This window comes from Lepus europaeus, chromosome 11, assembly GCF_033115175.1.
Source record: "Lepus europaeus isolate LE1 chromosome 11, mLepTim1.pri, whole genome shotgun sequence".
In the NCBI taxonomy this organism is placed as follows: domain Eukaryota; kingdom Metazoa; phylum Chordata; class Mammalia; order Lagomorpha; family Leporidae; genus Lepus; species Lepus europaeus.
Window position 1 is genome coordinate 65,278,726 of NC_084837.1, and position 26,727 is coordinate 65,305,452.

The 26,727-nt window shown below is 51.6% G+C and overlaps 1 protein-coding gene across 1 annotated transcript; it reads right to left on the reverse strand.

The window, feature by feature from the left end:
- TGM7 (transglutaminase 7) lies at positions 1-26,148 on the reverse strand. Its single transcript, XM_062204756.1, has 13 exons — positions 26,058-26,148; positions 14,925-15,107; positions 13,221-13,466; positions 12,263-12,381; positions 9,910-10,038; positions 9,634-9,811; positions 6,416-6,554; positions 4,567-4,670; positions 3,968-4,210; positions 2,685-3,011; positions 2,109-2,269; positions 347-480; positions 1-160 (listed from the first exon to the last, which is right to left on the reverse strand). Exons 1-13 carry the CDS (start codon positions 26,065-26,067, stop codon positions 1-3), a joined length of 2,133 nt encoding a protein of 710 aa, XP_062060740.1. The 5' UTR covers positions 26,068-26,148.
- Positions 26,149-26,727: the final 579 nt, after the last annotated feature.

The following is a 26,727-nucleotide window of genomic DNA, read 5'->3' on the forward strand; positions in this document are numbered from 1 at the left end:
TCAGGAAACTCTCGCTGCAGTGACAAAAATGTCCTTGTAGCCCTTGATCTCCTTGAGCTCGTCGCTGCTGATGAGGACTTGCAGCTGGCGGGGCCCCGCCCTGATGGGGTACAGGTCCACTTGAATCTGCATGGTGTGTCCCGCCTCCAGCGTCCCAAGGCTGGGAGTCAGAAAGCATCTGTGAGCACCTTGAGTTTAGGATCGGATTCTCCTTCCGGCTGGGTGAGGACCTCCCACTCCCCAACATCACCGAGCCCAGCTGAGTGAGGGTGTGTAGGCAGGGGCCAGGAGACGCAGGAGGCCGAGGACCTGGGCACGGGACAGGCGCCTGGGCAGAGTCACTTACTCATCCGACAGCTGCCCGCTGATGAGGCCGCTGCCCTCCAGCACCATCGTGCAGTTCCTCAGAGACACCATGAGGGTGTTGGTGAGGGTGATGTGGACTCTGAGCGCCTTGCCCACCTCCGCCCTTCCAGACACCTGTTGGGGGAGGAAGACAGGTATCCTGGGCACCTGGTCTCCCCAACTCGGCGGTCCCCCTCTTCCTCCGGTGACCACCAGGGACTGCTGCTAGGAGCTAAGACGCAGCTCCACGGAGCTGCGTCTGAGATTAATGTGCACGCTGGCATGTCAGCTGTCGTGCCAGCCCCATCCGGTTACTGGCTAAGCAAGAATCCTGTGTTACCTAGGATCCGAGGACAGATCCAGTCAGAGCGTCGTCACTGATGAGCAGTGTCTGACGCTGGTGTGGCTGAAGGAAATGATGTCGAGGGTGCTCCCTGGGCCACCAGTGTCATCCCAGCCTGTTGCTCCACCAGTGAGAGCACAGGGCGGCCAGGAAGTGTTCCTCCAGCCTAGCACGTCTCCCCCATGCAACTGTGTCTCCCTATACCCGAGCAGGACACTCTCTTGAGCTTGCCCGGGTGTATTCAGCGCATCACTTGTGAGGGCTGCATCACAGGGCAGCACAGCCTTGACCGTGAGCGGGGGGCAGGGATTCTGCCCCACTCCTTGCTGGAGCCCCTGTGTCCGGCTCAGTGCCAGCCAAACGGTGGACATCGGTACACACGGGTTGGTCTGAAAGAGGCTCTGACAACCCATGTCACACAACGGGCGTGTTCTGGTTGGCCAGAGAGTCAAGGAGAAGGAAAAAACACACTGAATTGTATCTGGAGTTCAAACAAAAGAACCCAGGACCGTGGATCCTCATGAGAGTGTCAAAGGAAAACCAGTTGAAGTAGCCCTGGAATCCAGCAGTCACACAAGTCCCCAGGGAATGGCCTCTCTGGCACCTGCTGTGTACATCAGGATCCTGTTGCAGCCAGAGCTTTGTTCTGGTGAGCGCACAGCGCTGTGGCTCAGCAGCGGGCTGCACCTGCACCTGCACCTGCCATTCTGCCTACCTTTGCCCCACTGCGGAGGCTGCCCAGCTGGCCCCATGCCACGGCAGTGTACCCAGGGGAAAAGCATGGGCTGAGGTTGCTGATTTATGACCCAGAGCCACTGATGCTCATTCTGGGTGGGGAAGGGGCATGGTGATGCCGGGGCCACCAGGTGCACAGCCATGTGTGATCTCAGCAGTAGGCAAGCCTTCAGAGTTAGAGGAGGCTTCAGGGAAGGAAAATGCTGGTGACAGGAGATGGGGCACACTCCTGCCTCCTCCTCCTCCCTCCCTTCACCTGCACCTCTCCCCTCGTGTAAGCCCCCAGCAGCCACTCCGGCGTCTGAGCTCAAAATCTGACTTCTCACGCAGCCCTCCTCTTTGTGCCCTCCGTCGTATCTGCAGTCACCTTTCGGATCTGCCCTTGGGGTCTCTCTCAAATCTACATCTTCTACATCATCTCCTGCTCACTGCCTTTCTGGTCTCTTTGCCTCTGCAAAGCTCTTTCCTTACTTAACATGCCTTCCTGCGCATCTCCTGCCAGGTGTCACCTCCTCCGAGAAGCCTTCATGCCCCACCCTGCATTCTGTACAGCAGCCACCACTGTGCTTTCATCACTGGGTTGCTGTCCCAGGCAGGGACAGTGCCTTGTTGGCTGCCACACCCCCAGTCCCCCCTGGGGGACAGGCGAGTCAGAGAGCACCCCAGCCCCCGTCCGCCGCCTTACCTCGATCGACAAGTGGGGCGGCTCCAGAGAGATGTCCTTCAGGACCAGGATGGATCTTCCTGTCTTCTCAACCTCAGCAATGCCCGACACGCGGATCAGCTTCTCGTCCGTCAGCTTGTTTCTGTACGTGCTGTAGGGCAGCAGGAGTGGCCACCAGATCTCTAAACACAGCAGAAACCATCCTGATCCAGAGAACCAGAGGGGGGAGGGGGGAGGGGGAAGGCGGAGGGGGAATGGAGAAGGGGGAAGGTTTGTTTTTTTAAAGAGACATTAAATATGAATCTATGTATGTGTGTGTGTGTGTGTGTGTGTGAGAGAGAGAGAGAGAGAGAGAGAGAGGGACCGAGAGAGAGAGAGACAGCATGCTTACCTGAACCATGCACGAACTGGCCACAGAGCTCCCTGCCCTGTCTCACCTGATGGGATGGCTGCAGAGTCACAGCAGCTGCCATTCCAACCACCCTCCAACGCCGGCTTCACCGCCGGGCACTGCTGTCTGTGTGACCGCCCAGCTTTGTTCACCACCCCAAGGAGCCCCTTGTTGCAGGCGCCTTCTCGGGCCTGCCTCATACTCACCCTTCCCAAAGTCCAGGTTCAGGTGCACCGTTTGCCTCCAGAGGGGCCCCCAGGTGCCGCCTGCGTGCAGCAGGGTCTGTGCACAGAACCGTACCACCAATCCCATGGGGCCCCGGCCGTGGGCTGTGTCTGGCACCCTCTGGGCATGCAGCATCAGCAGCAAGTCCTGGCCCCACACGGGCGTCCTGGACAGGTGAAGCTGCAGCTGCGCCGGCTGGTCCTCAAAGCCCCTGGACCCCAGGAGATCCAGGAGCGGCGAAGAGGCCCTGTGGGGCCCCAGCATTTTCTGGGAAGCCTTCATGAACACGGCGCGCTCCTCTGGAGATCCTGGCACAGCAGACACAGGACAGGTGTCAGTCGGGAGGGGAGGGTGGGCCAGGGAGCTTCCCTGGAAAATGGGGGCCACCCAAGGTGACTTCAAACCCTCGGTCTGAGTCCCCAAATCGCTCAGCGACATCTGCTTGCCTCATTCATGGGTTTGCTCAAAAAGCTGAGCAAAGGGAGTTGTCACGAGTGCCACCACCATCACGACCATCATCCTCATAGCCTGAGACTTCTCGCCCCCAGCGCCCTCACTCCTGTTCCCAGTGTGTTCTGCGTTTTAACTCATTCATCCCTCCCCACAGCCCTCGGAGGAGCCGTGATCCCATTTCACAGATGCGGAAGAGGAGGCACAGGGATGGGAAGAGTGCGTCTGGGCCCACACAGCCAGAACACAGCAGAGCAGCGTGTAGCACGCAGGCAGCCTGGCTCCCCCTGCAGCTTCCTCCCAGGAGATGCCGCTGCTTTCACAGGTCCAGGGCCCTGTCTCTCTGGCCCATCCACCTCCCCCCTTGCTGCCACCTCTCCCTCCGGGACATGGGAAACTGCAGTGTGACCCTGGGATACGGTCACCAGATATAACATAGGGCATCCCGCTGGGTTTGAGTTTCAGAGAACACATCACATTTTAGTGCAGCGTGTTGCGTGCAGTTTTTGGCACAGAGCGACACTGGAAATCACACCCAGTTGACTTTGAATTTCAGATCAACAGAAAATACGTTTTACTACAGGAATGTCATTTGCAGTATCTGGGAGAAAGTTTTACTAGTAAAGTGTCAGTGTCTCTGAATTTCTCTCGAGTTAAATTTTAGCCACTGAGTCCAGGAAGGCACCCTGGGCATCTCCCACACAAGGTGATGAAGCAGTGATGGCTTTAACCTGGAGCCATCCTAGGTGGGGGTGGGGCAGTACAAAGGAGGCCACCCTCGTCCCCTCCCCAAAGCCCCCCGGGCCAGGAGCACCTTCTGGGTACTTGTAGGAGCTGGTGATGTCCTGGCGCTGGTCTGAGCCCACCGCCTTGGTGCTGATCTCCTTCCCGATGGAGCGGCTGTCGTGGGCCAGCACTTGCTGGGCCTGGCCATCCCTGGACAGCCACACCACTTCATCAGCGTTCACCTCGGCGAACACAAAAGGGGTGTCGTAGGCCAGGTGCACCTCCCCTTCCCTGATGGCCCTCACAGAGGCGGGGCCGCAGCAGAACAGCCCTGTGGACGCAGCACAAGGAACAAGGCTGCTGACAGCTGGGCCGGGGCGGCTGGCCGTGGGGGTGGGAGGGGTGGACAAGGGACAGGCTGAGCTCGAATAGCTCACCCACAGGGGGCCCTCCCGTCGCATTAAATCATCTGACCCTCACAGCTGCCCTGGGAGGGGGCAGTTCGTGTCATTACCTCTGCCACTGGATAGTGGAGAGAGTGACTTACCCAGGTGACCCCCCCCCCCCACCCAGGTCAAGGCGGAGTGAGCCTCCCTGCCGGGAGCTGCCTCTGCCTGCTCACATGGATGGCCACTGTCCTCAGCCTCCCCACGGACCCCAGACCCTTCCACCCTGGTCCTCACACACCACTGCTGGTTTGCTGGGGGGTGGGGTCCACCACCTGCCACCCATTGTATCCGGGTGGGAGGTCTTTCCGGATCATCCAGCATTCGTTCCAGACGTGGAAATTCCTGCAGGAGAGAGTAAAGGGATAAGACCTTAAGCCCTGAGCTTTACCTAGCACCACACACTATCCTGAGTGCGTTAGAGCACTGCTTCTTGTTTTACTCTTTGTTTGGAAGTAATTTCGAGCCTACAGTAAAGCCAAAAGAGTACTATAAAGAACACCCATAGATCCACTTCATCTATGGTTAATATTTTGCTCCATTTGCTTTTCTTCAATATAGATGTGGGCGTGTATACAGTAGTCCCCCTATGTCTGTGGCAGATATGTTCCAAGACTCCTAGGGGATGCCTGAAACCATGGTTAGCATTGAACCTTGTACATGCTGTGTACGTGTAATGATGATAATGTTTAATTTATAACTTAGAGCAGATTAAAAACAGTAATAAAATGACCATAACAATATACTGTAATGAAAGTTATGTGAATATGGTCTGCCTTCAGAATACTGTATCTTACTGTACTTCACCTTTTCAGTTAAAGGGAGCACTTACTGGCTTCTCTCTGCATGTCTGAATAGCCAGCATTACTACTCTTAGCAAACACAGGCAGGCATTTGGCACAGAGGTTAAGTCACCACTTGGGAAGCCTGCATCCCGTATCAGAGTGTCTGGTTTGAGTCCTGGCTACACCACTTCTGATTCAGCTTCCTGCTAATGCATCCTGGGAGGAAGCAGATGATGGATCAAGTGCTTGGGTCTCTGCCACCCACATGCAAGACCTGGATGGAGATCCTGGCTACTGGCTTCAGCCTGGCCCAGTCCCAGCTGTTACAGGCACTTGGGGAGTGAACCAGCAATTGGAGGATCTCTGTGTGTGTGTCTTTCTCTGTGTCACTCTGTCTTGCAAGTTAAAAATGAAAAACAAATAATTTTTAAGAATTTTTTTAAAGTAAAATAAAAGCTAGTCGAGCACAAGTACCCAGTACTGCTAGTCGATCTGATAATCAGAAAGGCAACTAAGTGACTAATGGGTGGGCAGCATATAAAGTGTGGATACGCTGGACACAAGGTTGATACACTTCCTAGGTAGGACGGGGTAGGACGGTCTAAGATTTCTTTATTCTGGGGCTGGCATTGTGATGAGGTAGGTTAAGCCACAGCCTGAAATGCTGTGCATATGGGCACTGGTTTGAGTCCCATCTGCTCCACTTCCAATCCAGCTCCCTGCCAATGTGCCTGGAAAGGCAGTGGAAGATGGCCTAAGTACTGGGCCCCTGCCATCCACATGGGAGCCCCAGATGGAATTCCAGGCTCATGGCTTCTGCCTGGTCCAGCCCCTGAGGAGTGAACCAGCAGATGGAAGGCCTCTGCCTCTCTGTCTCTCCTCTCTGTAACTGCACCTTTCAAATAAACAAATAAATGTCTTTTTTTAAAAAAAGATTTCATCAAACTACTCAGAATGGCACACAAGTTCAAGGAGAGGAGACACTAGGAGAGACGAGAAGAGGCACTCCGAGGCAGCAAACCCAGGCTCCGGCCCTGGCAGGAGAAACAGAGTGGGACCAGTGGGGAGACACAGGGAAGGAAGACCAAGAAGAAAGGCCTTAGGGTCAGGTGGAGGACACACAGCTGTTCATTCGGTCAGGGCTTCGAACATCATCCCCCTGACCTGTGTCTCTGGGGTGGGTTTGATTTGACGGGCCAGTGAGTCAGGACCACCTCCTGGGCTGGGGGATTATTCTTGGAGCATCCACAGCAAGGTAAAGGGCCCCATGAGCCAGAGAAGCAGTGACAAGTTTTCCTGCCTTACCAGATTTTATCTCGTTTCTGAGTCGGCAGCATCTCTGCGTTTTGGTCGTAGTAGGTGTCAATGGTCAAGTTCCCATCCACATTGTGTGCAGAACGGAAGTTGGAAACAACACGGGTTGGAACACCTAAGCATCGCATTACTGAAGGGAACACAAGGAAGAGAATCCCTGAATCCACGTCGAGCATAACGACTGGGTAATTTCTAACTTCCAAGCTGGAAGAGACAAAGAAGCCAAGGCCCAGAGCCCTGCTGCCCACCTGCCCTGTCCATGGCTCCGCCACTCCAGGAGGATGGGATCCTCCAGGAGGATCATGGGAGAATCACTCTAAACAATGAACAAACCCAACTCATCATTTATGGCTATCACTGCTGCACAGCTTTCCAAGTTAAAAACAGAGAGCGGAAAATATGGCAATTAGGAGGAAAAAATGTAAAACTGTGGCCTGTACTGTGGCCAGTTCCAAAGCTGTGTGACCTTAGGTAAGTGGTTTAACTTCTCTGGGTCTTAGTCCACTTGTGTGAAACAGAATTAGGAGCAGGAGTAGATGACTTTCAGTTCAGAAGTTCTTGACAAGAGTTTCCCTGGGGGAGGTAGAAGGGAAATCAGAGGACGACTAGGCTTCTAGAGATATTTTGGCGGAAGCCAGGAGGGAAACCCCAGAGGAGGTGGCGGCCATCTTCAATAAGGCAATAGCTCCCTCTTGTGGCATCCCAGGATAGTGCTACACAGGCTTTGTTAAGCTGAGCCTTCCCAGATAGGGTCAGAGCTGGCATTATAACCCACCACCACATACATACACACACATGTCCAAAGAGAGATGGAATGAAGCCAAGCGGTGACCTTGAGGACATGGGTCCCCACCTCTGTCAGGAGGAGCAGACAGAGCCCACCAGGCTGCTGGGAGGATACCACCATTTTAAAGGGTAAAAGGACCAAACCTTTGGTTTCCATTCACTGAAAACCCCCACAAGGGCCACCTGTTGACAGTCACCTTTCCACTCTCAGCACAGCTGTGCTCCAAGCTTCTCACAAACTCTTGGTAGGCAGGAAAGTCAGCCTTGAGCTGTGGGGGGCTGGAGTTGGCGAGAGCAGCTCCCCCTGCTCAGTGGCCCCAGAACTCCAGGGCCTGGTGGGGCTCTGGGCTCTGCAGTGGAGCAAGGTGGTGGACCTGGTTCTCTCTCCCACCAGGACTCATGGCCGAGGCCTCGTCTGTGACCTGCCTGGCCGCTGCCTGGGAGCTCCCCAGCTCAAGGCAGGATTGGGAACACCAGGTGATGGCGCAGCCTCAGCTCCGTTTCACGAGGGAACAAGTATGGCACTCGATTTGAACCCTCAGATGTATTTTTATTTACTTGAAAGACAGAGTTACAGAGGGAGGTAGAGACAGAGGTCTTCCACCCGCTGGTTCACTTCCCAGATGGCTGCAACGGCCAGAGCTGCACCAATCCGAAGCCAGGAGCCAGGAGTTTCTTCCAGGTCTCTGGGTACAGGGGCTCAAGGACTTGGGCCATCTTCTACTGCTTTCCCAGGCCATAGCAGAAAGCCAGATCAGAAGTGGAGCAGCCGGGACTAGAACCAGCACCCATCTGGGATGCCAGTGCTTCAGGCCAGGGCGTTAAACCGCTGTGCCACAGCGCTGGCCCCGAACCCTCGTATTTTAACCTCTTCTGTCTGTAGCTCCTGTGTGTCTTGCCAGGCTATACTGCCATTCAGAGAGAAGTCTAGAACGTTGTCATCAGCCTGTCTTCATCCTCCCCATCCTGTGCTCCCCGCTTCTCCCGCTCAGGACCAAGGAGTAAATTCAGCAAGTGTTTATGAAGCAACACAGAGTAACGGGGCGGCCCTGCGGGAGGTCCCCTGGCCTTTCACGGGGAGACAGGGGTCTCCGTCTTCCCATCACCTTCAGAGATAATCTCAGCAGCAGCTTGGCAGAGAATCGCAAATAACTGAGGATGTGCAAAACCCTGAAGCTCCTTAAGGATGAGGCACAAAGGAGCTGTCTACTCTACTCGCAACGCCTCAACAATCTCCCAGGGGCCCGTGTCTTGACGCAGTAGGTTAATCCTCCGCTTGCAGTGCTGGCATCCCATATGGGCGCCGGTTCTAGTCCCGGCTGCTTCACTTCCCATCCAGCTCTCTGCTATGGCCTGGGAAAGCAGTGGAGGATGACCCAAGTCCTTGGGCCCCTGCACCCACGTGGGAGACCCAGAAGAAGCTCCTGGCTCCCAGCTTCGAATTGGAACAGCTCTGGCTGTTGCAGCCATCTGGGTAATGAACCAGCAGATGGAAGACCTTTCTGCCTCTCCTCTCACTGTAACTCTACCTCTCAAATAAATAAAATCTTAAAAAAATAAAAAATTCCCAGAGAAGCGCTTGTGGGCGGCCAGCTCTGCCTAGGGGTGAGGTCGGGCTAGCCCAGGCCACCTGCTCACACCTCCAGCTTCCTCCTACCTGTCCCAGCTCCAAGCCCACCTTGAGCTGAGAAGCCTGAGCAGGTGGCACAAAGAAGCTACTGCGCTCATGTCTGGGACCGCAGGCTCCTCTGTGGGGAACCGCAGGCTGGCCACCTGTGAGAACCTCCTCATCTGCATAGCTTGCAGCAGTCGGTCGACCACAAGGCCCACGAAAACAGCCAGGTGAAACAGATGAAACAGAATGGACTCTGCATAAACAACTAGGAGGAACCAGGTGAAACAGATGAAGTTGAGGCAGGACGGACTCTACCTGAGACTACACGCGCCCTTTCATCTGATTGGACGATACCAGCGTGAACTGCACGTGAAGAGCCGCTATTGGCTGTGGAGCGGATGCTCCACAGACTTGGGGTATAAAGAGACATTGGGACTTGGGCTTGGAGCTCCTCCTCTTCCTCTTTCCTTCTCTCCTCCTCACTCTTTCCTTCTGCCCTCACAAGTAAAAGTTCCTTGAGAACCGAGAAACAGTGACCGTGTCGTGATTGCGTTGGACCCTTGCTGGCGAGGGTCCGACACTCCTCCATCCGGGCATCAATCTTCTTGCCTCGTGGAAGCAACCGGGGTGACTACAACAGGTGACTCCTCTCTCAGGTAAACGTGCACCCAGGGACTGCATAGATGTGCTGGGTACCAGCCGAGTGCCCACCCCCCACTCCCCAGGTACCCAATCTTTCTGAGCAGAGCAAACCGCGGTCCGAGGTCGAAGGGGATCCCGGGGATTCCACAGGCGACTCCTCACTCACCCGTGCACATGACAGAGGCAAAGACCCAGCACTGTCCGTACTTGACAGGCTGCCCGCCCCCGGCTGACCACTGCCGCAGGATGGCCACGCTGCCGTTCCACTCCAGCGGGCTGAGCCCCCTGGAGTAGTCCTCGCCCCAGTTGCCCTCCAGCACACCGCTGTCATCGTTGCTGTTGATCTGTGGGAGACGGGCAGGGGGTGTTTGCACAGCCCCAGGTGGGGGCAGGGGAGCCGGGGAGGGTGCCGGCTGGAGGGGGCTCGAACGGCGCTGCTCACCATGGCGCTCACCACCCTGCACACGTACACCACGTCGCTCCGCCGCGAACAGTCTCGGGACGGGTTGCTTAAGAAGTGCAGGCTTTTGTTCAGGATCTCAAAGCAGATATCCAGAATGTCCTCTTCGAACTTCCAAGAGATTTCAAGGGAGAAAAAGAGAGAAGAGCACCAGTTGCCCCGAATTGGGAAACTGGAAGTCACAAACAGACCATCCCGCCTTTAAGGCAAGGCCCAGCCTTCCCAGAGCTTGTACGTCAAAATGGGACGCCGTTAGAGTTGCGGTTCTGAGAAACTGCAGTGTGTGGCTCCGACAGAAAAGGCACACAGAATTCAGAGAGGGAGAGAGACTGGTGGTTGGCTCACTAGATCTGAGCTCTTTGGAGCCCGGGGATTTGAAGGAGGGGTGGACAGGAAGACAGGAGAGTGGGGACACTGACATGAGGCCATGGAGGTGGTGGGTCCCCAGGACTTAACCTCCTCTCTGAGGACTTATGGGAGCAAGGAAAGATTAGTTGGGTAAATGCACGTACAGATGGGACCTGGGATTGGAGAGAAGGGAGAAGATGGGCAGGGTCCTGAAATCAGGTAGAGCAGGGGCAGGCAGGCAGGAGGTCACCACCTGAGACTCCTACAACCCCTGGGCACAGTCCTGGCTCCACTCCCGATCCCAGCAACCTGCTAGTGCACACTCTGGGAGCAGCAGGTGATGGCCCATGTGCTTGGGTCCCTGATACCCATGTGGGAGACCTGGATGGAGTGCCTAGCTCCTGGCTCTGGCTGTTGCAGGCATTTGGGGAGTGAACCAGTGAATAGAATCTCTCTGTGAGTGTCTCCTTTTCTTTCTCTGTGTTTCAAATAATAAATAAAATTTTCAAAGACCAGGTGAAGGAATTCAGAGCTGATGCTGTGAGCACCAGACAAGCCGGTGTAGGATCATGACGTATGTTTATGATGCATGTTTACATCCTATGTGACAACTCTGACAAATGCCCTGGTATCGGCTCAGTGCCAAAAGCTTTCACAAGGTACCACAGTTGAGAAAAGGGGAAATGAGCCTTTTTTTTTTTTTTTTTTTAGCAAGGCTCCTGCTTCCCCAGCATGACTTCCCTCCCGGAGTTTGTGGACAGGTCTGATAGAGCAGAGGGAGGAGGAGAGAGGCTTCTCCTGCTGTGGTTGGGGGTTGAGAGTGGGCAAGTTGCCCAGAGCCCAAGTCTCACTGTGTACACTCCTAGGTGTTGATGGTATTCAAGCACTACTCTTCATTTTTGTCAGTTATGATAATGTACTGTGGTTAAGTTTTCAGTCATTATCTTTTAGAGCTCTAATTCTGAAGTATTCCTGGGATAAATGGCATACTGTCTATAATTTGCTTCTAAAAACTCCAGGGTTGGGGTGGGGGAAATAGATGAATATAGACCAGGGATAGGAAAAATGTTCCGGTAGAGGGCTGGGGAGTCAATACTCGTCTTTAGCCTTTGCAGCCTTTGGCTCTCCACAACCCAGTTCTGCGGCTGACACTGAAGAGCAGTCACAGACCATGTCCAGATGAACGGGCATGGCCGTGTTCCAACACAAGGTCATCTATGGCCACTGAGACTTGAACTTCATGTCATTTTCACATGTCCCAAGGTATCATTGTTTTGAAACTCCTTTTTCCCCCAACAACTTAAAAATATGAAAATCATTCTTAGCTTGCAAGCCACACAAAGCAATGGACACATTGGCCCGTGGGCCATAGTCTGTAAATCCCAGATATGGATGCAACGAGACTCACCAGAAACTGATCATGAGTGATCATGAGAAAGTTCCCTGGAAGTCCCTATATATGTTTATTATGTTTTAAGTTTTTTCATCATAAAATATTAAAAGCTAAAAGGAGGGTTGGGCAATGTGCTGCAGCAGGTTAAGCTACGACTTGGGACACCTGTGTCCCTCATGAGAGTGCTGGTTTGAGTCCCGGCTCTGCTTCTGATCCAGCTTCCTGCTAATGCACCTGAGAAGCAGCAGACGGCAGCTCAAGAGCTTGGGCGCCTGCCACCCACGTGGGAGACTCAGATGGGGCTCCTGCCTCCTGGCTTGGGCTTAGCTCAGCCCTGAGCAGTGTGGACATTTGGGAAGCGAATTGGGATGGAAGCTCACTCGCTGTCTCTCTCTCTCTCATCACTCAACCTTTCAACTAGATGAAAATAAACAAATAAACATTTTTTAAAAACTGAACAGGAAAGGCACTGCCGCTCCCCAAATGGAAGTTGGGCCAGCCCCTCACCCCCTGCCCTGGCTGAGCTGCTCTCCCTGAGCTGACGGGAACAGCCTTAAGGAGCCCTCCAGGCCCACCTTCGGGTGAGGGTGTTACCTGCCCATAGTTCCAGGGCCAGGTGGTGACGAGCGCCTCGTGCCCCTTGTAGACAAAGCCGTAGTCTCTCAGGATGTACTCTTGCAGCAGCATTTCACTTGGCAGGTAGACGTCGTCGTCTGAGTGGGGAAGAGCCGCAGACAGAACACCCCAAACCAAAAAGCAGAACCACAACATTAAACAGGAACCACAGGGGCTTTCTGGAAAGCAGGAGAAGTGGGAGCGGGCTGATGGCAACGGAAACAGCCTGGCCTGCCTTGAGAGCCGGCTCTCCGCACAAGGCACACTCTCCACCTGATCTTAGCCAAAGGCCGAGAAGGCACACTCTAAAAAAGCAGTGATTGTCTTTTCACGGTGGCAAAGTGACAAGCTTATTGTAGAGACTTAGACAATGAAGACGGACAGGAAGAGGACGCTGTCACTCATCCCACCACCCGGAGAGAGTCGCCACTCCATGCTGGTGACTCTGCCCTCTCGCTCTTTCTCGGCATGTACCAGGAGACTTCAAAAGTTTCATGGAGAATGGAATCTTAAAATAAGTTTATTTTGGAACAAACATATTTTAAATCTATACACAGTTTTTTTTTTTTTTACAATATGCATTTTTTGTAAGATTTCTGAAGACCCCTCACTTGTGTAGGTCTCAATAATTTTTTGCACCAAAAGAAACTTACCTTTCAATTCCATTTTGCATAAACTTTTAAAATACCCTTGTATGTTTAATATAATGAGGATTATGCCATGCTCTGTTTTCTAAGTAGCTATTTCACTAAACATCACACCATGAATACTTCCATCGTGCTATTAAAGCATCCTTGTAAAGCGGATCTGTAGCTTGAACACAGGACCCACGGGTTGCACAGATGCCCAGTGGTGTGCCACCTGGACTTCCTCAGTAGACCCTCAGAGCACCCCCCGATGGGTCCAGCTAGCACTGTGGCCAGCAAGCGAGTCCTACCTGCGCTCCAAGGGTTGAACAGCAGGGTGAAGGTCCCCAGTGGGGAAGTCACACGGTGCCCCTGACTCTGAGAGAGCTCTATCTTGAGAGTGTAGTGACCAATAACTGCGTTGGCTGGGGAGGAAAGGGAGACCTGGAGGAAGCTGGAGTCGATGGCAAAGTCAGAAACCCGCCAGACATTCCCACGCGGGGCCTGGGTGAGTGGGAACGTGGCTCGGGTCCCCAGCAGCTCGGTGGGTTCCGGTCCTGGGGTGGGGGAGAGGGAGAGAATGACCCCACATGAGGCTCCAAATCTGTGTGGCATAGGATTCGGGATTGGGGGGGGGGGGGGCTGAAGGACCCTAACCTCCCACTGCTTGCTCATCTTGCTGCCCATGCTGCTGCTGTTGCCTTATTTTTCAGTTCCAGGCTTTATCTGTAAGGATCTCACTGTGGAACATGGAAGTTTTCCCTTTTGCTCCCTACCCGAGAAGCATCCCAGTAATCATCATCTGGGAAAAAACAATATTCAGTGCTCACCTTTAAAGTTTTGTTCTTTTTAATGAACATAATAATTGTACCTGGGTCCGGGGTACAGTGTGATGCTTCAATACTTGTACATATGTGTGCTGATCAAATCCATCTCTTTATCAGTTTTTAAAGTTTATTTTATGTATTTGAAAGGCAGTTAGAGAGAGAGAGAGTTCCATCCTCTGGTTCACTCCCCAAATGGCCGCAATGGTTGGGGGCTGGGCCAGGCTAAAGCCAGGAGCCTGGAACTCCACCTGGATCTCCCACATGGTTGGCAGGGGCCCGAGTACTTGTGCCATCACCTGCTGCCTTCACAGGCACACCAACAGGGAGCTGGATCAGACGCAGAGCAGCTGGGACTGGAACCTGTGCTGGTGTCACAGGCCGTGGCTTAACCCACTGCACCTGTGCGCCCGCCCTTCTTATAACGCACTGCCTGGTGCCTCCCAGCTCCTCTCCTCTGGTCTCTCATAGTGATTTGGAACAGCAGTCACCCTGCTGAGCTGCAAAACGCGGGAAGGCACTCCTGCTATCTGGGTTTAGGCATCTGTGAGCCAAGCTCTCTGCACTCCCTCCACCCCCCTTCCTAACCTCTAGCAGTTTCTAGTCCACTCTCTGACTTCGACATCAACTTCTTTTGCCTCCACCCATGAGAGAGAACATGCAGTAACCGTTTCTCTGTGTTTGGCTTATTTCATTCACCATAATATCCTCCAGTTCCATCCATTTTGCTGCAAATGACAGGATTTCGTGTCTTTCCATGGCTGAATAACATTCTCTTTTCAGATATACCACATTTCCTTTATCCATTCATCCTAGCTAATACTCTCAGTTTCAGGCATTTACCAAGACTCGGTGTCCTTGGGCAAACCACTTAAGGTTTTTCTCTCTTTTTTTAATCTATAAAATGGGGTTATAATAGAACCCACCTGACAGTCTCGTCACGGGGCTTGAGTGAGGTCATGTGTGTGAACTTTCCGTATGGGGCTTGAAAATGTAAAGGTCGGCTGCTTTGCCAACAGTGTGCTGAGTTAGCCAACTCTTTCCTTACTGGCACCAACAGGACGCCAAGCGCAAGGGTCCTGGAGGTCCCAGGAGAAGAGAGGGGAGCCTGGCTGAGCAAGGAGGAACAAGTGCCCTCTGTCGCTACGCCCGCTCTGAAGGAACCTGCAGACCCCGGGCAGATGAACTCACCGGTCTCCACCACAAAGGTGATGTAGTCGGCGTGGGGCTGGAAGGGCCGTTGGAAGCCCAGCCGGATATGAAAGAGCTGCCCACGGCGCACGATGAGCCGCCGCAGGCCCATCTCCTGTGTGTGGTGCTCCTTGTTGTTCCTGGGGACCAGCAGGTCCACAGACCTGAGCTCCAAGGCTGCCACTGGGGGAGAAGAGAGGACAGATCACTGCCACTGGTGAGTCCCGGGGCTCGGGCATCCCCTGACCACCTCTTCCTTTAAAGTTTATTTGAAAGCCAGAGAGGGAGAGGGAGAGAGAGACAGAGGATACTCCATCTACTGCTTCGCTCCCCAAATGGCCACAATGGCCAGAGCTGGCCAGGCCAAAGCCAGGAGCCTGGAACTCCATCTGGGTCTCCCACGTGGGTACAGAGGCCCAAGCACTTGGGCCATCTTCTACTGCTTTCCTAAGGGGGTTAGCAGATAGCTGGATCAGAAGTGGAGCAGCCAGGACTCAATCAACACTCTGATTCCCTGACTCTTCTCAATCATTGCTGTGGCACCAGCTCTGACTTAGGTAAGATTCCTGTTCAGTTTGTGGCCTTTTTGTCACCCTGTCCCCTAACTTCACGACACAGCCTCTGAAGGCAATTTGGCAGGCTCTGGCCTAGGAGCGGATGCTCTCCATCCTGGTGGCCTCTGCCCCCCGACCTGGAGACACAGTGCTGGAAGATCAGGGTCCCAGAAAATGAATCAGTTCCAGATAACTGACACTTGACCTTTGAAGTGTGGTGGCATATGCCTAACCACTTGTGTAAACAACCTTTCTAAAAGTCACTCTATTACCCAGCTGATGTAGGAATAAAAAACACATTAGAACTCTGTGTGAAGTTAGTCAGTGAGCAGACTGGAGGCTGGACCTCAGCTAGGGGTAAGTCCCCACTTTAGGATACTGGGGAGGCTCATGTTTACCTGTCATGTGTTTCTTGCTTCTCAACCGTGTTCCAGTTCTGTAAGGAAGGCACTGCCTTGTTCTTGGAATATGTATGCCTAGTGGCTGGCTGTGAAACTCTCACAACATCATGGACACGTGGACAGGTTCTGGAGTGACACAGCCCCAAGCCTACCTGCTCGGCTGTGAGACCTCAGGCAAGTCCTTTAATGTCCCTTAGACATCAGTGTCCTTGTCTGGAAAACAGTGGCAATCCTATTCCTCTGTCACAGGGCTCACGAGAGGATGCACATGATGGGCCCTGATGTGACGCCAGGTACGGAGTAAGCACTCAGCAGTTCCGAGCGACTCTTAGGAGCAGAAATAACGCAGGTTCAGGTTGCATTTGCTTTGCTATTTTTGCTGGCGATGTTTATGTGACATTCACTGTCAGCAAAAATCCATGAGGTCTTTCCTGCCTGGTGGTACATTGGTTTATCCCTGTGGCTTCCACCAGAGGAGCTCTGTCCCCTGGAGGACGTTTGGCAATGTCTGGAGACACTGGCATGACTCAGGGAGAGGCTGACCCCCGTGCCTGGAGCGTTAAGCAGGGGTGTGGCTTATCAGCAGCCTGGAGGGAAAACCCCTGTGTGCCTGCAGCCAGAGTGGGTGCCCTTTGCCTTTCGAGCTTCCACCCTAATTCTTTCGCCCAAATACTTTCCCTTGCCACCTCTGCACTGGCCAGACGGTCGTCCATGTCGTCCTCCAAGGCATCTGTGGATCTGAGCATTAGGGCTGCCAGTGCAGCTTCCTCCAGGTTCATGCTGAGCCATTAGGCCCTCTCCTCTGGGTGTGGTTGTTCCCCCAGCCGTGAGCACCTCCAATTCTTTCAATGAAGAAATTGGATTCGGTGTTTTAAAAAGTTCATTCACAGGCTAAAATCAAATCCAGCTTCCACTGTTTCATCTTTCAAGGATCTGACTGTGAAAACAGAGTATGTGCAATGGTCCCTTGATCCCCCCTCCCCCACCCCTTGACAATCTGTCCCTGAGGTCAGTCCATCACAGGGGAATTACGGGATCAAGGGGAACCAAACTTTTAAGCCTCTTGATGTAACTTGAGCATTTCAACAGCTGTGTTATTGGTGACAGAAAATTCAGGAAAAGATCTGGAACAGATGCTTTTGTGACATTCAGTGGCATATCTTAAGCTTCAAGTCCAAACCATTAGTAGTTTGTGAAAACAATTTAGAAGGAGGTGAGCAATGTTAAGAAAAATAGAAGCTGTCACAATGCACGCTGTCTAGGGAGAGTCAGGATAATTGTATGTGTAACTGGGTCATGGTGTACATCGTGGGTCATAGTTAAAAGACTGAGAGCCGGGCACTGTGGGCTAAGCCTCCTGTGAGGCCAGCATCCCATTTGTGTCCCAGCTGCTCCACTTCCTATTCGGCTCCCTACTAATGTGTCTGGGACAGCAGAGAAAGATGGCGCATGCGTTTGGGCCCCTGCCACTCACGTGGGAGACCCGGCTGGAGTTCTGGGCTCCTGGCTTCCCCCTGTCTGGAACTCGCAGCGGCCCATCCTGGAAGCTCACTGCAGAGCGCATGGAAGCTCTTGCATCCCCAGTACCTGAGGGACAGGACGTGGGGCTCTGTTCACAGACCAGAGCACAGCTGGTAAGGGCGTCAACTCAATTCCCCCTCTGCCCAGGCTTCGCTTAGGTTGGGCAGAGAAGAGAACTCGGAATAAGGAAGATTCTGCCTCCTCCATGGCCGAGGTGCGGTGCACGGAGAAAACACATGGGATACTTGGGTTTTCTTTTTCATTCTACTTAACATAATTATGCACCTGGCTCGCTGAAGGGCTTTTCACAAGGAAACAGTGACTTCACAGAATAAAAGGAAGGGCTTTTAGGGGAGCAGGCAAAGAAGGCCAAGAGGATCTGGTGAAAGTTCAACGAAGCAGCAAATCAAGTAGAGCCGATGAGAAAAAGCATGTCAGCGCCCACACAGCCGGCTGCCTTGGCGCCAGGCCCACGGCAGTGGATGGCGTGAGTAAGAGCAGCGAGAAGCCTCAGCCGCAAGACTTCTGGCCCTCGTTGGACTGATACAAAGGATCAAAATAGATCCCGAGGTATTCTCAGCCTTTGAAAGCCGTGGAGATGGGCGTCTGCCTGCAGTGAGTTCCGAGACCAACACCAAGACAGGCCTGCTCTCCTGGGAGCCTGGTTCAGAAGAAACCCCTGCACGGGAGCAGGGATTTCCCTGGCCAGTGACCCCGGCGCTCCTCCCGCCCCACTGTCGCAGCGCCCCCTGTTTTCCGCGGAGCACTGAATGATGTGTAGAATTAGCTCCGCGGAAGCAGAGGCCGCCGCTGCCTTCTTGAAGCTGGATCTCCTGTGCGTAGAGTGGAGCATGGCACCTAAGTGCAGGTAACCACGGCTGATGCTCACGGAAGACCTGCTACATACCTGTTTCCTACCTACGACGTACCAGGCACTGTCTGAAGCACCTCACATGTCTGAGATCCTGTACACTTAGGTTTTTTTTTTTTTTAAGAGTTTATTTGTTTATTTGAGAGGTAGAGTTACAGACAGTGAGAGGGAGAGAGAGAGGTCTTTGTTGGTTTACTCCCCAGATGGCCGCAACGACTGGAGCTGCGCCCATCTGAAGCCAGGAGCCAGGTGCTTCCTCCCGGTCTCCCATGTGGGTGCAGGAGCCCAAGCACTTGGGCTATCTCCCACTGCTTTCCCAGGCCATAGCAGAGAGCCAGATTGGAAGAGGAACAGCTGGGACTGGAATCGGCGCTCATATGGGATGCCGGCACCGCAGGCAGAGGATTAACCTACTATACCAAGGCACAGGCCCCAAGTACACTTAGGTTCTTACAGCCACTCTGGGGTGGCAGTGTTGTTGGACTGAGCTGGGACTCAAAACCAGGTGGGCTGGTTCTAGGGCCTGCCTCCTGCCTCCCCCCCCCCCTTTTTTTTTAAAGATTTATTTAGTTGAAGGACAGAGTTACAGAGAGAGGGGGGAGGTCTTCCATCCACTGGGTCACTTCCCTAATGGCCACAATGGCCGTAGCTGAGTCAATCCGAAGCCAGGGGCTAGGAGCTTCTTTTGGGTATCCCAGGTGACTGCAGAGGCCCAAGAACTTGGGCCATCCTCCACTCTTTCCCAGGCACATTAGCATGGAGCTGGATCGAAGGTGAAGCAGCCGGGACTCTAACTGGCGCCTATATGGGATGCCGGCACTGCAGGCCAGGGCTTTAACCCATTGCACCACAGCTCTGGCCCTGCCCCCTGCCCTCTACAATCTCTGGTGGGCCTCTGTGAGGTTTGTGGAGTGAGTCGATGCCAGTGTGCCTGCAGGGGGAGAGTGGTCCGTTGGCAGGGCGAGGAGATGGAAAAGGCCTGGGAGGAGGGATGTGACCCCAGCCAAGACGCTGTGTTGGAGTGATTGGGAATGAGTTTATTTACCCCTGACAGAAGGTTAAAGTGTTCTTCCCTTCTGAGGACTATTTATTCATATTTATCACTAAAGGAAGCCTTAAAATACAAGCAAAAGTCCTCTTCTAGGAATTTTTTCTAAGAAAATCGTTGTGTATAAAAACATAAGCATAAGGATGTTCAGTTCAACTCAGTTATCTTACAATAAGCCTTGGCTCCATAGATGTCATTCTTCTCATTTGATATAAGTGACAAAGAGGACACCAATAGCAACGAAAAAGGTCAAATGGCGGAAAATTCACCAGATATTAAAAAATAGAGAAGATTTTAAAACTGTGTTACAGCTAATCCTTAGGTGGTGAAGTTATGGGACATTCTTCTTTAAGGCTTTTGGTCATTTCCAAACTTTTGCTCAGCACGTGCTTTCGTTGGGTGTTTAGAGAAAAGTGTTACTTTGATTAAAGGCGAGTGTTTGGACAGGGATGGCAGGATCAAAGCTGTGCTTTAGGATTAATTCAGCTGTGGTGTACAGCCCACAGCAGAGGGGGGAAGAGACAAGAGTGGGGAAGCCAGTGAGCGTGCTGTCATAATAACCGAGGCCAGAGACCAATGAGGATTTGACCACGGTGCCGGAAGAGTAGAAGAGGGCCCACCCTGTGCATGTGAGACCCCTGAGTGCGTGGCAGGCCAGTAAAAAAACGAATGAATACTTGTTGGAAACCTTGACTTGCAGGGCTTCCTACTACCCCACCACTGCGGAAGAAGCCTGCGGCCAATTAAAGGAATCCACTTCCAACAATGCAGCCAGGCTGGCCTGGAAGGCCTGGAAACCTCCAGGTGCAGATGGCAAAGGGTAAGCACTACTTGGTTCACCCGTATTGCTTGGCACCTGCACCCAAAGCCAGGTGCACTCCACCTCTTCCCTGCCCCACCTTTGTCCCTGTATTGATTCCAGGTGCTTTCCTTTTCCTACTTCTCATTATTATTGTTGCTTTAGGGACTTTCATCAATACAGTATTCTTCATTTCTTCACTTAAAACATGTGAAAGGGTGTATCTGTGTGAAAGCATTTGAGGAGATGCCTATATGGTGAGATTGTAGGTTCTGTGCCTATGTAAGTGTGCAAGAATAAAAATGTTGTATTACTTAAACATTCAACTCCATATTCCTTAGCCTAAGACCCAAAGCCCACTACAGTGTGGTCCCAACATATCCAGCCAATTCTCTCTCTCGGTAGCACATAAATATAGAGTCTTCAAGAAACTCATGGGAAATATGTGTGATGAACAAAACTATGCATGGATTTCAAAAAGTATTTGCACTAAAATAAGTACTGTTTAATCCAGTTTTCTATGAATTGTTTGAAACCCCCTCCCAAATAGCTTCCAAATAGATCCTACCCAGCTCCAAAGTCTGAAGTCCCCTGTCCCTTCGCTAATCTTCTTGTGTTGCCATTGTACCTGTTTATTAAGAAAAACTCAACATTCACCTCCTCCATGAAGTCCTTCCCAAGCATTTCAGAACGAGGGATTTCTTAGCACCTGCAATAATATATTTATATCTGGCTAATATTTACTGAATGTTATTAAGATTTAATATGCATTACCTTCTTCTATCCCTGCAACTACCCATTAAGATATCATCAACTCAGGCTGGCGCCGCGGCTCACTAGGCTAATCCTCCGCCTTGGCGCCGGCACACCAGGTTCTAGTCCCGGTCGGGGCACCGATCCTGTCCCAGTTGCCCCTCTTCCAGGCCAGCTCTCTGCTGTGGCCAGGGAGTGCAGTGGAGGATGGCCCAAGTGCTTGGGCCCTGCACCCCATGGGAGACCAGGAGAAGCACCTGGCTCCTGCCATCGGATCAGCGCGGTGCGCCGGCCTCAGCGCGCCTACCGCGGCGGCCATTGGAGGGTGAACCAACGGCAAAAGGAAGACCTTTCTCTCTCTCACTGTCCACTCTGCCTGTCAAAAAATAAATAAATAAATAAAAATAAAATAAAAAAAGATATCATCAACTCCAAGTTATACATGAGTAAAAAAACGATCAGTGAGGTTAATCACTTACTCAGTGTCACTTCCCTAGGGAGTGAGAAAATGGCCATTACACCTAAACAGTGTGACTACAGAGCCCAGCTCCAAACCTCTGACCCATGGCACTGGTCTGGAAGTCTTCACACTTTTTTCCCCCAAATTAGTGACTACTGGGCCTTCTTCTAATGAAAGCATAACAGACCTAAGAGGAGCCACTGTGGTGGAAAAACTGGGCAGGGGTCTCCTAGGCTGCTCTTTAGAGCTCTGAGGGCCCCAAGAACACAGCGGAAACCACAGCTCCATCTCAGCCTCCTCAACCCCATATGCCAATTAGGGCATAAGTCCACAGGTGAGCACAGCAGGTCAGGACAGAACCAGCTCCAGGACCCTCCCTGGTCTGCCTTTCACTCCAGACCACTGATCTTTCAGTTGCTCACATACTGTTGTGTTGTTTCCTGGAGACATTCTTTTCATTTAGTGGTGTATACACAATGAACTGTGCAATGGTGCCCAGCTTTTCCAGCAGCTACTGGCAGGAGAGAGGTGCTCCCTGGCTGGCTGCACAGTTCAAATCAGTAGCTCCTTTGCCTCAACTGCAACAGAGGATTGCTGCTCATAATACATAAAAGCAGTTATAAATATTAAGAAGATAGTCTTGCTAGAATCACAGAAATGCTGACTAAATCAATAATGAGATCTATCTTTGATCCATTCTAAAATACTTTATTTATTTATTTATTTATTTATTTATTTATTTGACAGGCAGAGTGGACAGTGAGAGAGACAGAGAGAAAGGTCTTTCTTTTCCATTGGTTCACCCCCAATGGCTGCTGCAGCCGGCGCACTACAGCTGGCGCACCAAGCTGATCCAAAGCCAGGAGCCAGGTGCTTCTCCGGGTCTCCCATGCGGGCTCAGGGCCCAAGGACTTGGGCCATCCTCCACTGCACTCCCAGGCCACAGCAGAGAGCTGGACTGGAAAGATGAGCAACCGGGACAGAATCCGGCGCCCCGACTGGGACTAGAACCCGGTGTGCCATTGCCGCAGGCAGAGGATTAGCCTAGTGAGCTGTGGCGCCGGCTCCAAAATATTTAAAAAGTATCAATGGGGCTGGCATTGTGGTGCAGTGGATTAAGCCTCCACTTGCCTTGCCAACATCCCTCATAGGAGTTCCAGTTTGTCTGGGCTGCTTGGCTTGCAATCCAGCTCGCTGCTAATGAGCATGGGGGAGCAGCTGATCATGCTCTGAGTACTTGGGTCCCTGCCACCCAGTTGGGAGACCAAGGTAGAGTTCTTTACTCCTGGCACCAGCCTGGCCCAGCCCTGCTTGTTACAGCTTTTTGGGGAAAGAACCAGCAGAAGGAAGATCTCTCTGTGTTTCTCCCTCTCTCTGTCTCTCTGCCTTTCAAATAATTACATAAATAAGTACATCTTTTAAAAAAATAGTAACAATGACCTTCTTTTGTTGATGGCATGTGGAAATGGGCATGCCATATACTGATGGTAGAAGTATAAATTCATAGCAGATTTTTCAGAGAAAATTGGTTAATAGCCGTCAAAATTTAAAGTGGATATTGCCTTAGTTCTAAAAAAATCATTAAAAATCAAAAGACAAAACAGGCTCTGGTACCTCTAAAACTTTAGGTCAGAGGACCATGTATGCCTCAGAGCAGTTCTGACCCTGTGTAGATGGACACTCTTTCCCCAGCATATGGCACGGCCCCACCTGGTCCCCGACTCTCTACTCTGTTGTTTATGTATTAAGAACCATGGTTTTCATCAAAATAGAATATTCTCATTCTATAGACAAATCATGGTATTCTCACCCCTCATCTCTTTCCTTCCCAAAATTCCTTTGTGGGTTTTTTGTTTGTTTTTAAGATTTGTTTTATCTACTGTAAAGACAATGTTAACAGACGGAGAAACAGACTTTTCATCCACTGGTTCTTCCCCCAAAATGGCCTCAATGGCCAGGGCTGGGCCAGACCAAAGTCAGGAGCCAGGCACCTCCTCCAGGTCTCCCACATGGGTGCAGGGGTCCAAGCACTCTGGCCATTCTCCACTGCCTTCCTAGGCAATCAGCAGGGAGCTGGATTGGAAGTGGAGAAGCTGGGACAGGCACCTATATGGATGCTGGCATTATAGGTGGTGGCTTAGCCTACTACCGCGCAACACCTGCCCCAAGATCCCTTTGTGTTTGTCCCATTCCCACTTTCCTTTCTGAAACCTGCAGTTCATGCTTTCTGTGGTTATCTAATCCCTTACTTAGAAGACAGTATCCCACCTTGCCTGCATTGATCCAAATTCTCAGCAAACAACTGCCACAACCCCCCTCTCTACTTACAATCTTTGTCTTTAAAAGCATTTATTTTCATTTTGTCTGAGAGATTGACTTTCATTCTCTGATTCACTCCCCAGCAACAGCCAGGGCTAAGCCAGACTGAAGCTGAGAGTTTGGAACTCCATCCAGATGTCCCACACGGGTGGCAGTGACCCAAGCACTTGGGCCATCATCAGCTGCTTTCCCAGGATGCGCATATACAGGAGGCTGGCCGGAACTCAAATAAGGCACTCTGATATGGGGTGTGGGGATCCCAAGTGGTGACTTAGCTGCTGGGCCAAACACCTGCCCCAATCTTTGCCTTTAAAACAGTTTGAGGGGCTGGCGCTGTGGCATGGAAAGTTAAGTCTCTGCCTGCAGTGCTGGCATCCCATGTGGGTGCCGTTTCGTGTCCTGGCTGCTACTGTTCCCATCCAGCTCTCTGCTGATGGCCTGGGAAAGCAGGGGAAGATGGCCCAAGTCCTTGAGCCCCTGCACCCATGTGGGAAAACTGGAAGAAGCTCATGGCTTCAGATCTGGCCCAGCTCTGACCGTTGTGGTCATTTAGGGAGTGAACCAGCAGATGGAAAACCTCTCTCTCTGTCTCTCTCTCACAAATAAATAAATAAAAGTCTTTTTAAAAAAATAGGTTTAAAATCTGTGAGACCTGGGAGCACAAATTCAAGGCTCCTTGATTTGTGTTTCCTGGGCTGCAGCTCACAGCAAATGCAAATGAACTCTTTCATTCCCTACTCCATTTGTGCCTCCATCTCTCTTAAGGATCAACAGATCCAACAGTTGTTCTTTTAGAAATCTTCCATATAAAAAAAATTGCACATGTATGCAAAGTTATATCAACAGGGATATCCACTGAAACATTGCTTGTTGGAAATAATATAGATGCCCATCAATAAGGGATAGTAACAAACTAGATTAATCAATTTATTAAATAAATTATGCTTGTGTGCCTAGGATGGAAAACTGTAAGTCATTATGAGTTTTTGTTAGACCAGTATGCCCTGACATATGAAGATTACAATATGTATGATTAAATTGTTTAAAAAGCAAATCACCAAATAATACCCGATCTATCATCTCATTTTTGTGAAGCTACTTTATATAACCTAGTATTAGGTTCAAAACACTTGTAGAAAATAAGATTAAAAGGTAACTTTTTAGAGCAAAAAAAATTGAGATCCATGTATAATAGATGACTTAAGAAAGTTCATGAAAAATGCATATCTATGCATGAGCCTCAAAATTATTTGCATCAAAATATAGCCCTTTTCCATTTTTTAAAAGAATTATTTATATGAAAGGCAGAATGACAGAGAGAGGGAGATTTCTACCTGCTGGTCTACTCCCCAAATGGCTGCAATGATTGGGGCTGGGCCAGGTTGAAGCCAGGAGCCAGGAACTTCCTCTGGGTCCCCCATGTGGGTGCAGGGGCCTAAGCACCTGGGCGGTTCATTCTCCACTGCCTTCCCAGGTGCATCAGCAGGGAGGATCGGAAGTGGAGCATCTGGGACTCAAACTGGCACCCATATGGGATGCTGGCACTACAGTCTGGGACTTTAACCTGCTGTGCCACAGTGCCAGCCCCTCCCATGAACTTTTTGAAGTGCTCTTGTATATATATAAAGGCAAACTTGAGCTTTTTCCTTTTTATAATAAGCATATATTATTGTGTATTACATGTTTAGTTAAAGTATACCATTTTTAAAGATAATGTTACATTTTAAGCTGATTGTATTTGGGGACAACTGATGAAAACACAAAAATACCCAGGAATCTGGCACATGAGCAAGGTTCCTGATTCTTCTCAATTAAACTCTGGCTTATAAGTTACAAACCATTTACATCCCCAATCTCTAGTAGAATCTATGATACATGATTTTGAAAAATAATGCACGTGTAGCGCCCTCTCCTGGCAGGCTCGCTGTTCCTGCCAGGCTGGTGCAGCCTGCAGGGGCCCTATCCTTGCTCCCAGATGGGACAGAAGGGACTCTGAGGAGGCCCAACAAGGGCCTGAGCTCAGGGGTAGGAACAGCAGCTCTCAGTGGGGGACTGCGAGCCAGAGGAGAAATTGGACAAGAGGAGGGCTAAGATCTGCGTGAGGTCCCCCCACAGCACCAGGCTTGGCTACAACAATGCCTCCCACGCACCTGAGACTGCCCAAAGCCATTCTAGTCCCAAAGTTGAAGATTGTTCATGGTGTCAGGAAAGAAAATGAATGTGTGATTTGTGCCCCAAGGTTTGATGAAAGTGGAGAAATGCGGGAGAAGCCAGATGATGCAATAAGCGGTCAGCCATCCGGTCAGGCTCTCCGGTCTCCTCTGCTTGCCCCCTGCCCTCGCCAGTACTCTCCCCCCTCCTGGCTTAGTCCTCACAAGAGTTAAATAAATAGGTTCGCGGTACTCACCCTGATCCATCTTCCGCCTTCTGCTGGCAGCCCAAGGCCCTCACTAGTCAGCATTGAGGTTCCAGACCTAATTGCCTCTCTGAGCATTCACAGTCAGCCTACTAGAACCTTCCTTCCATCCTGAGCCGGGCGGGGCCGCCACTTCCTCCTCCTCCCAGCGTCTCTCCTCTCAAGTTTCCCGTTGTTCCGGGTGCATTTTAGCTTAAGGAAAGGAGCTTCTGCCTTAATTAAGCCTCAAGAATTTTTGCTGAGGGATTTGTTTCCGTGGCCTCCTTTTGAAGCTGGGAAGACTCCCAGGGCACGGGAAGGCAAAGCCAGGTTTGAGTCTGACATCTTGTGCCTCGGTCACTTCAGGGCCTGGGTCCCTGTGTATTCTCAGCCCGGCCCGGTGCCTGCATTGGGTTGGGGATGAGTAAGGAGCAGAGCTGCCATGTGAAGGTCATGGACAAGGCTTTCTACAGCCCTTTAGGACCCTGAGAGCTTTGCATTTTCAAGGAAAACAAGGCACATGCCAATGGGGAATTGCAAAGCTGTCCACTGAAAATGAAATGGACCGCCTTTCCAATGACAAGGAGTGAATGCCTGTGATGTGATGTTAACTAGGATGGAGGCAGGATACCGAAACAGTATGAAAAATGCTGTTTACTCAGACCGGTTTTTAAAAGATGGA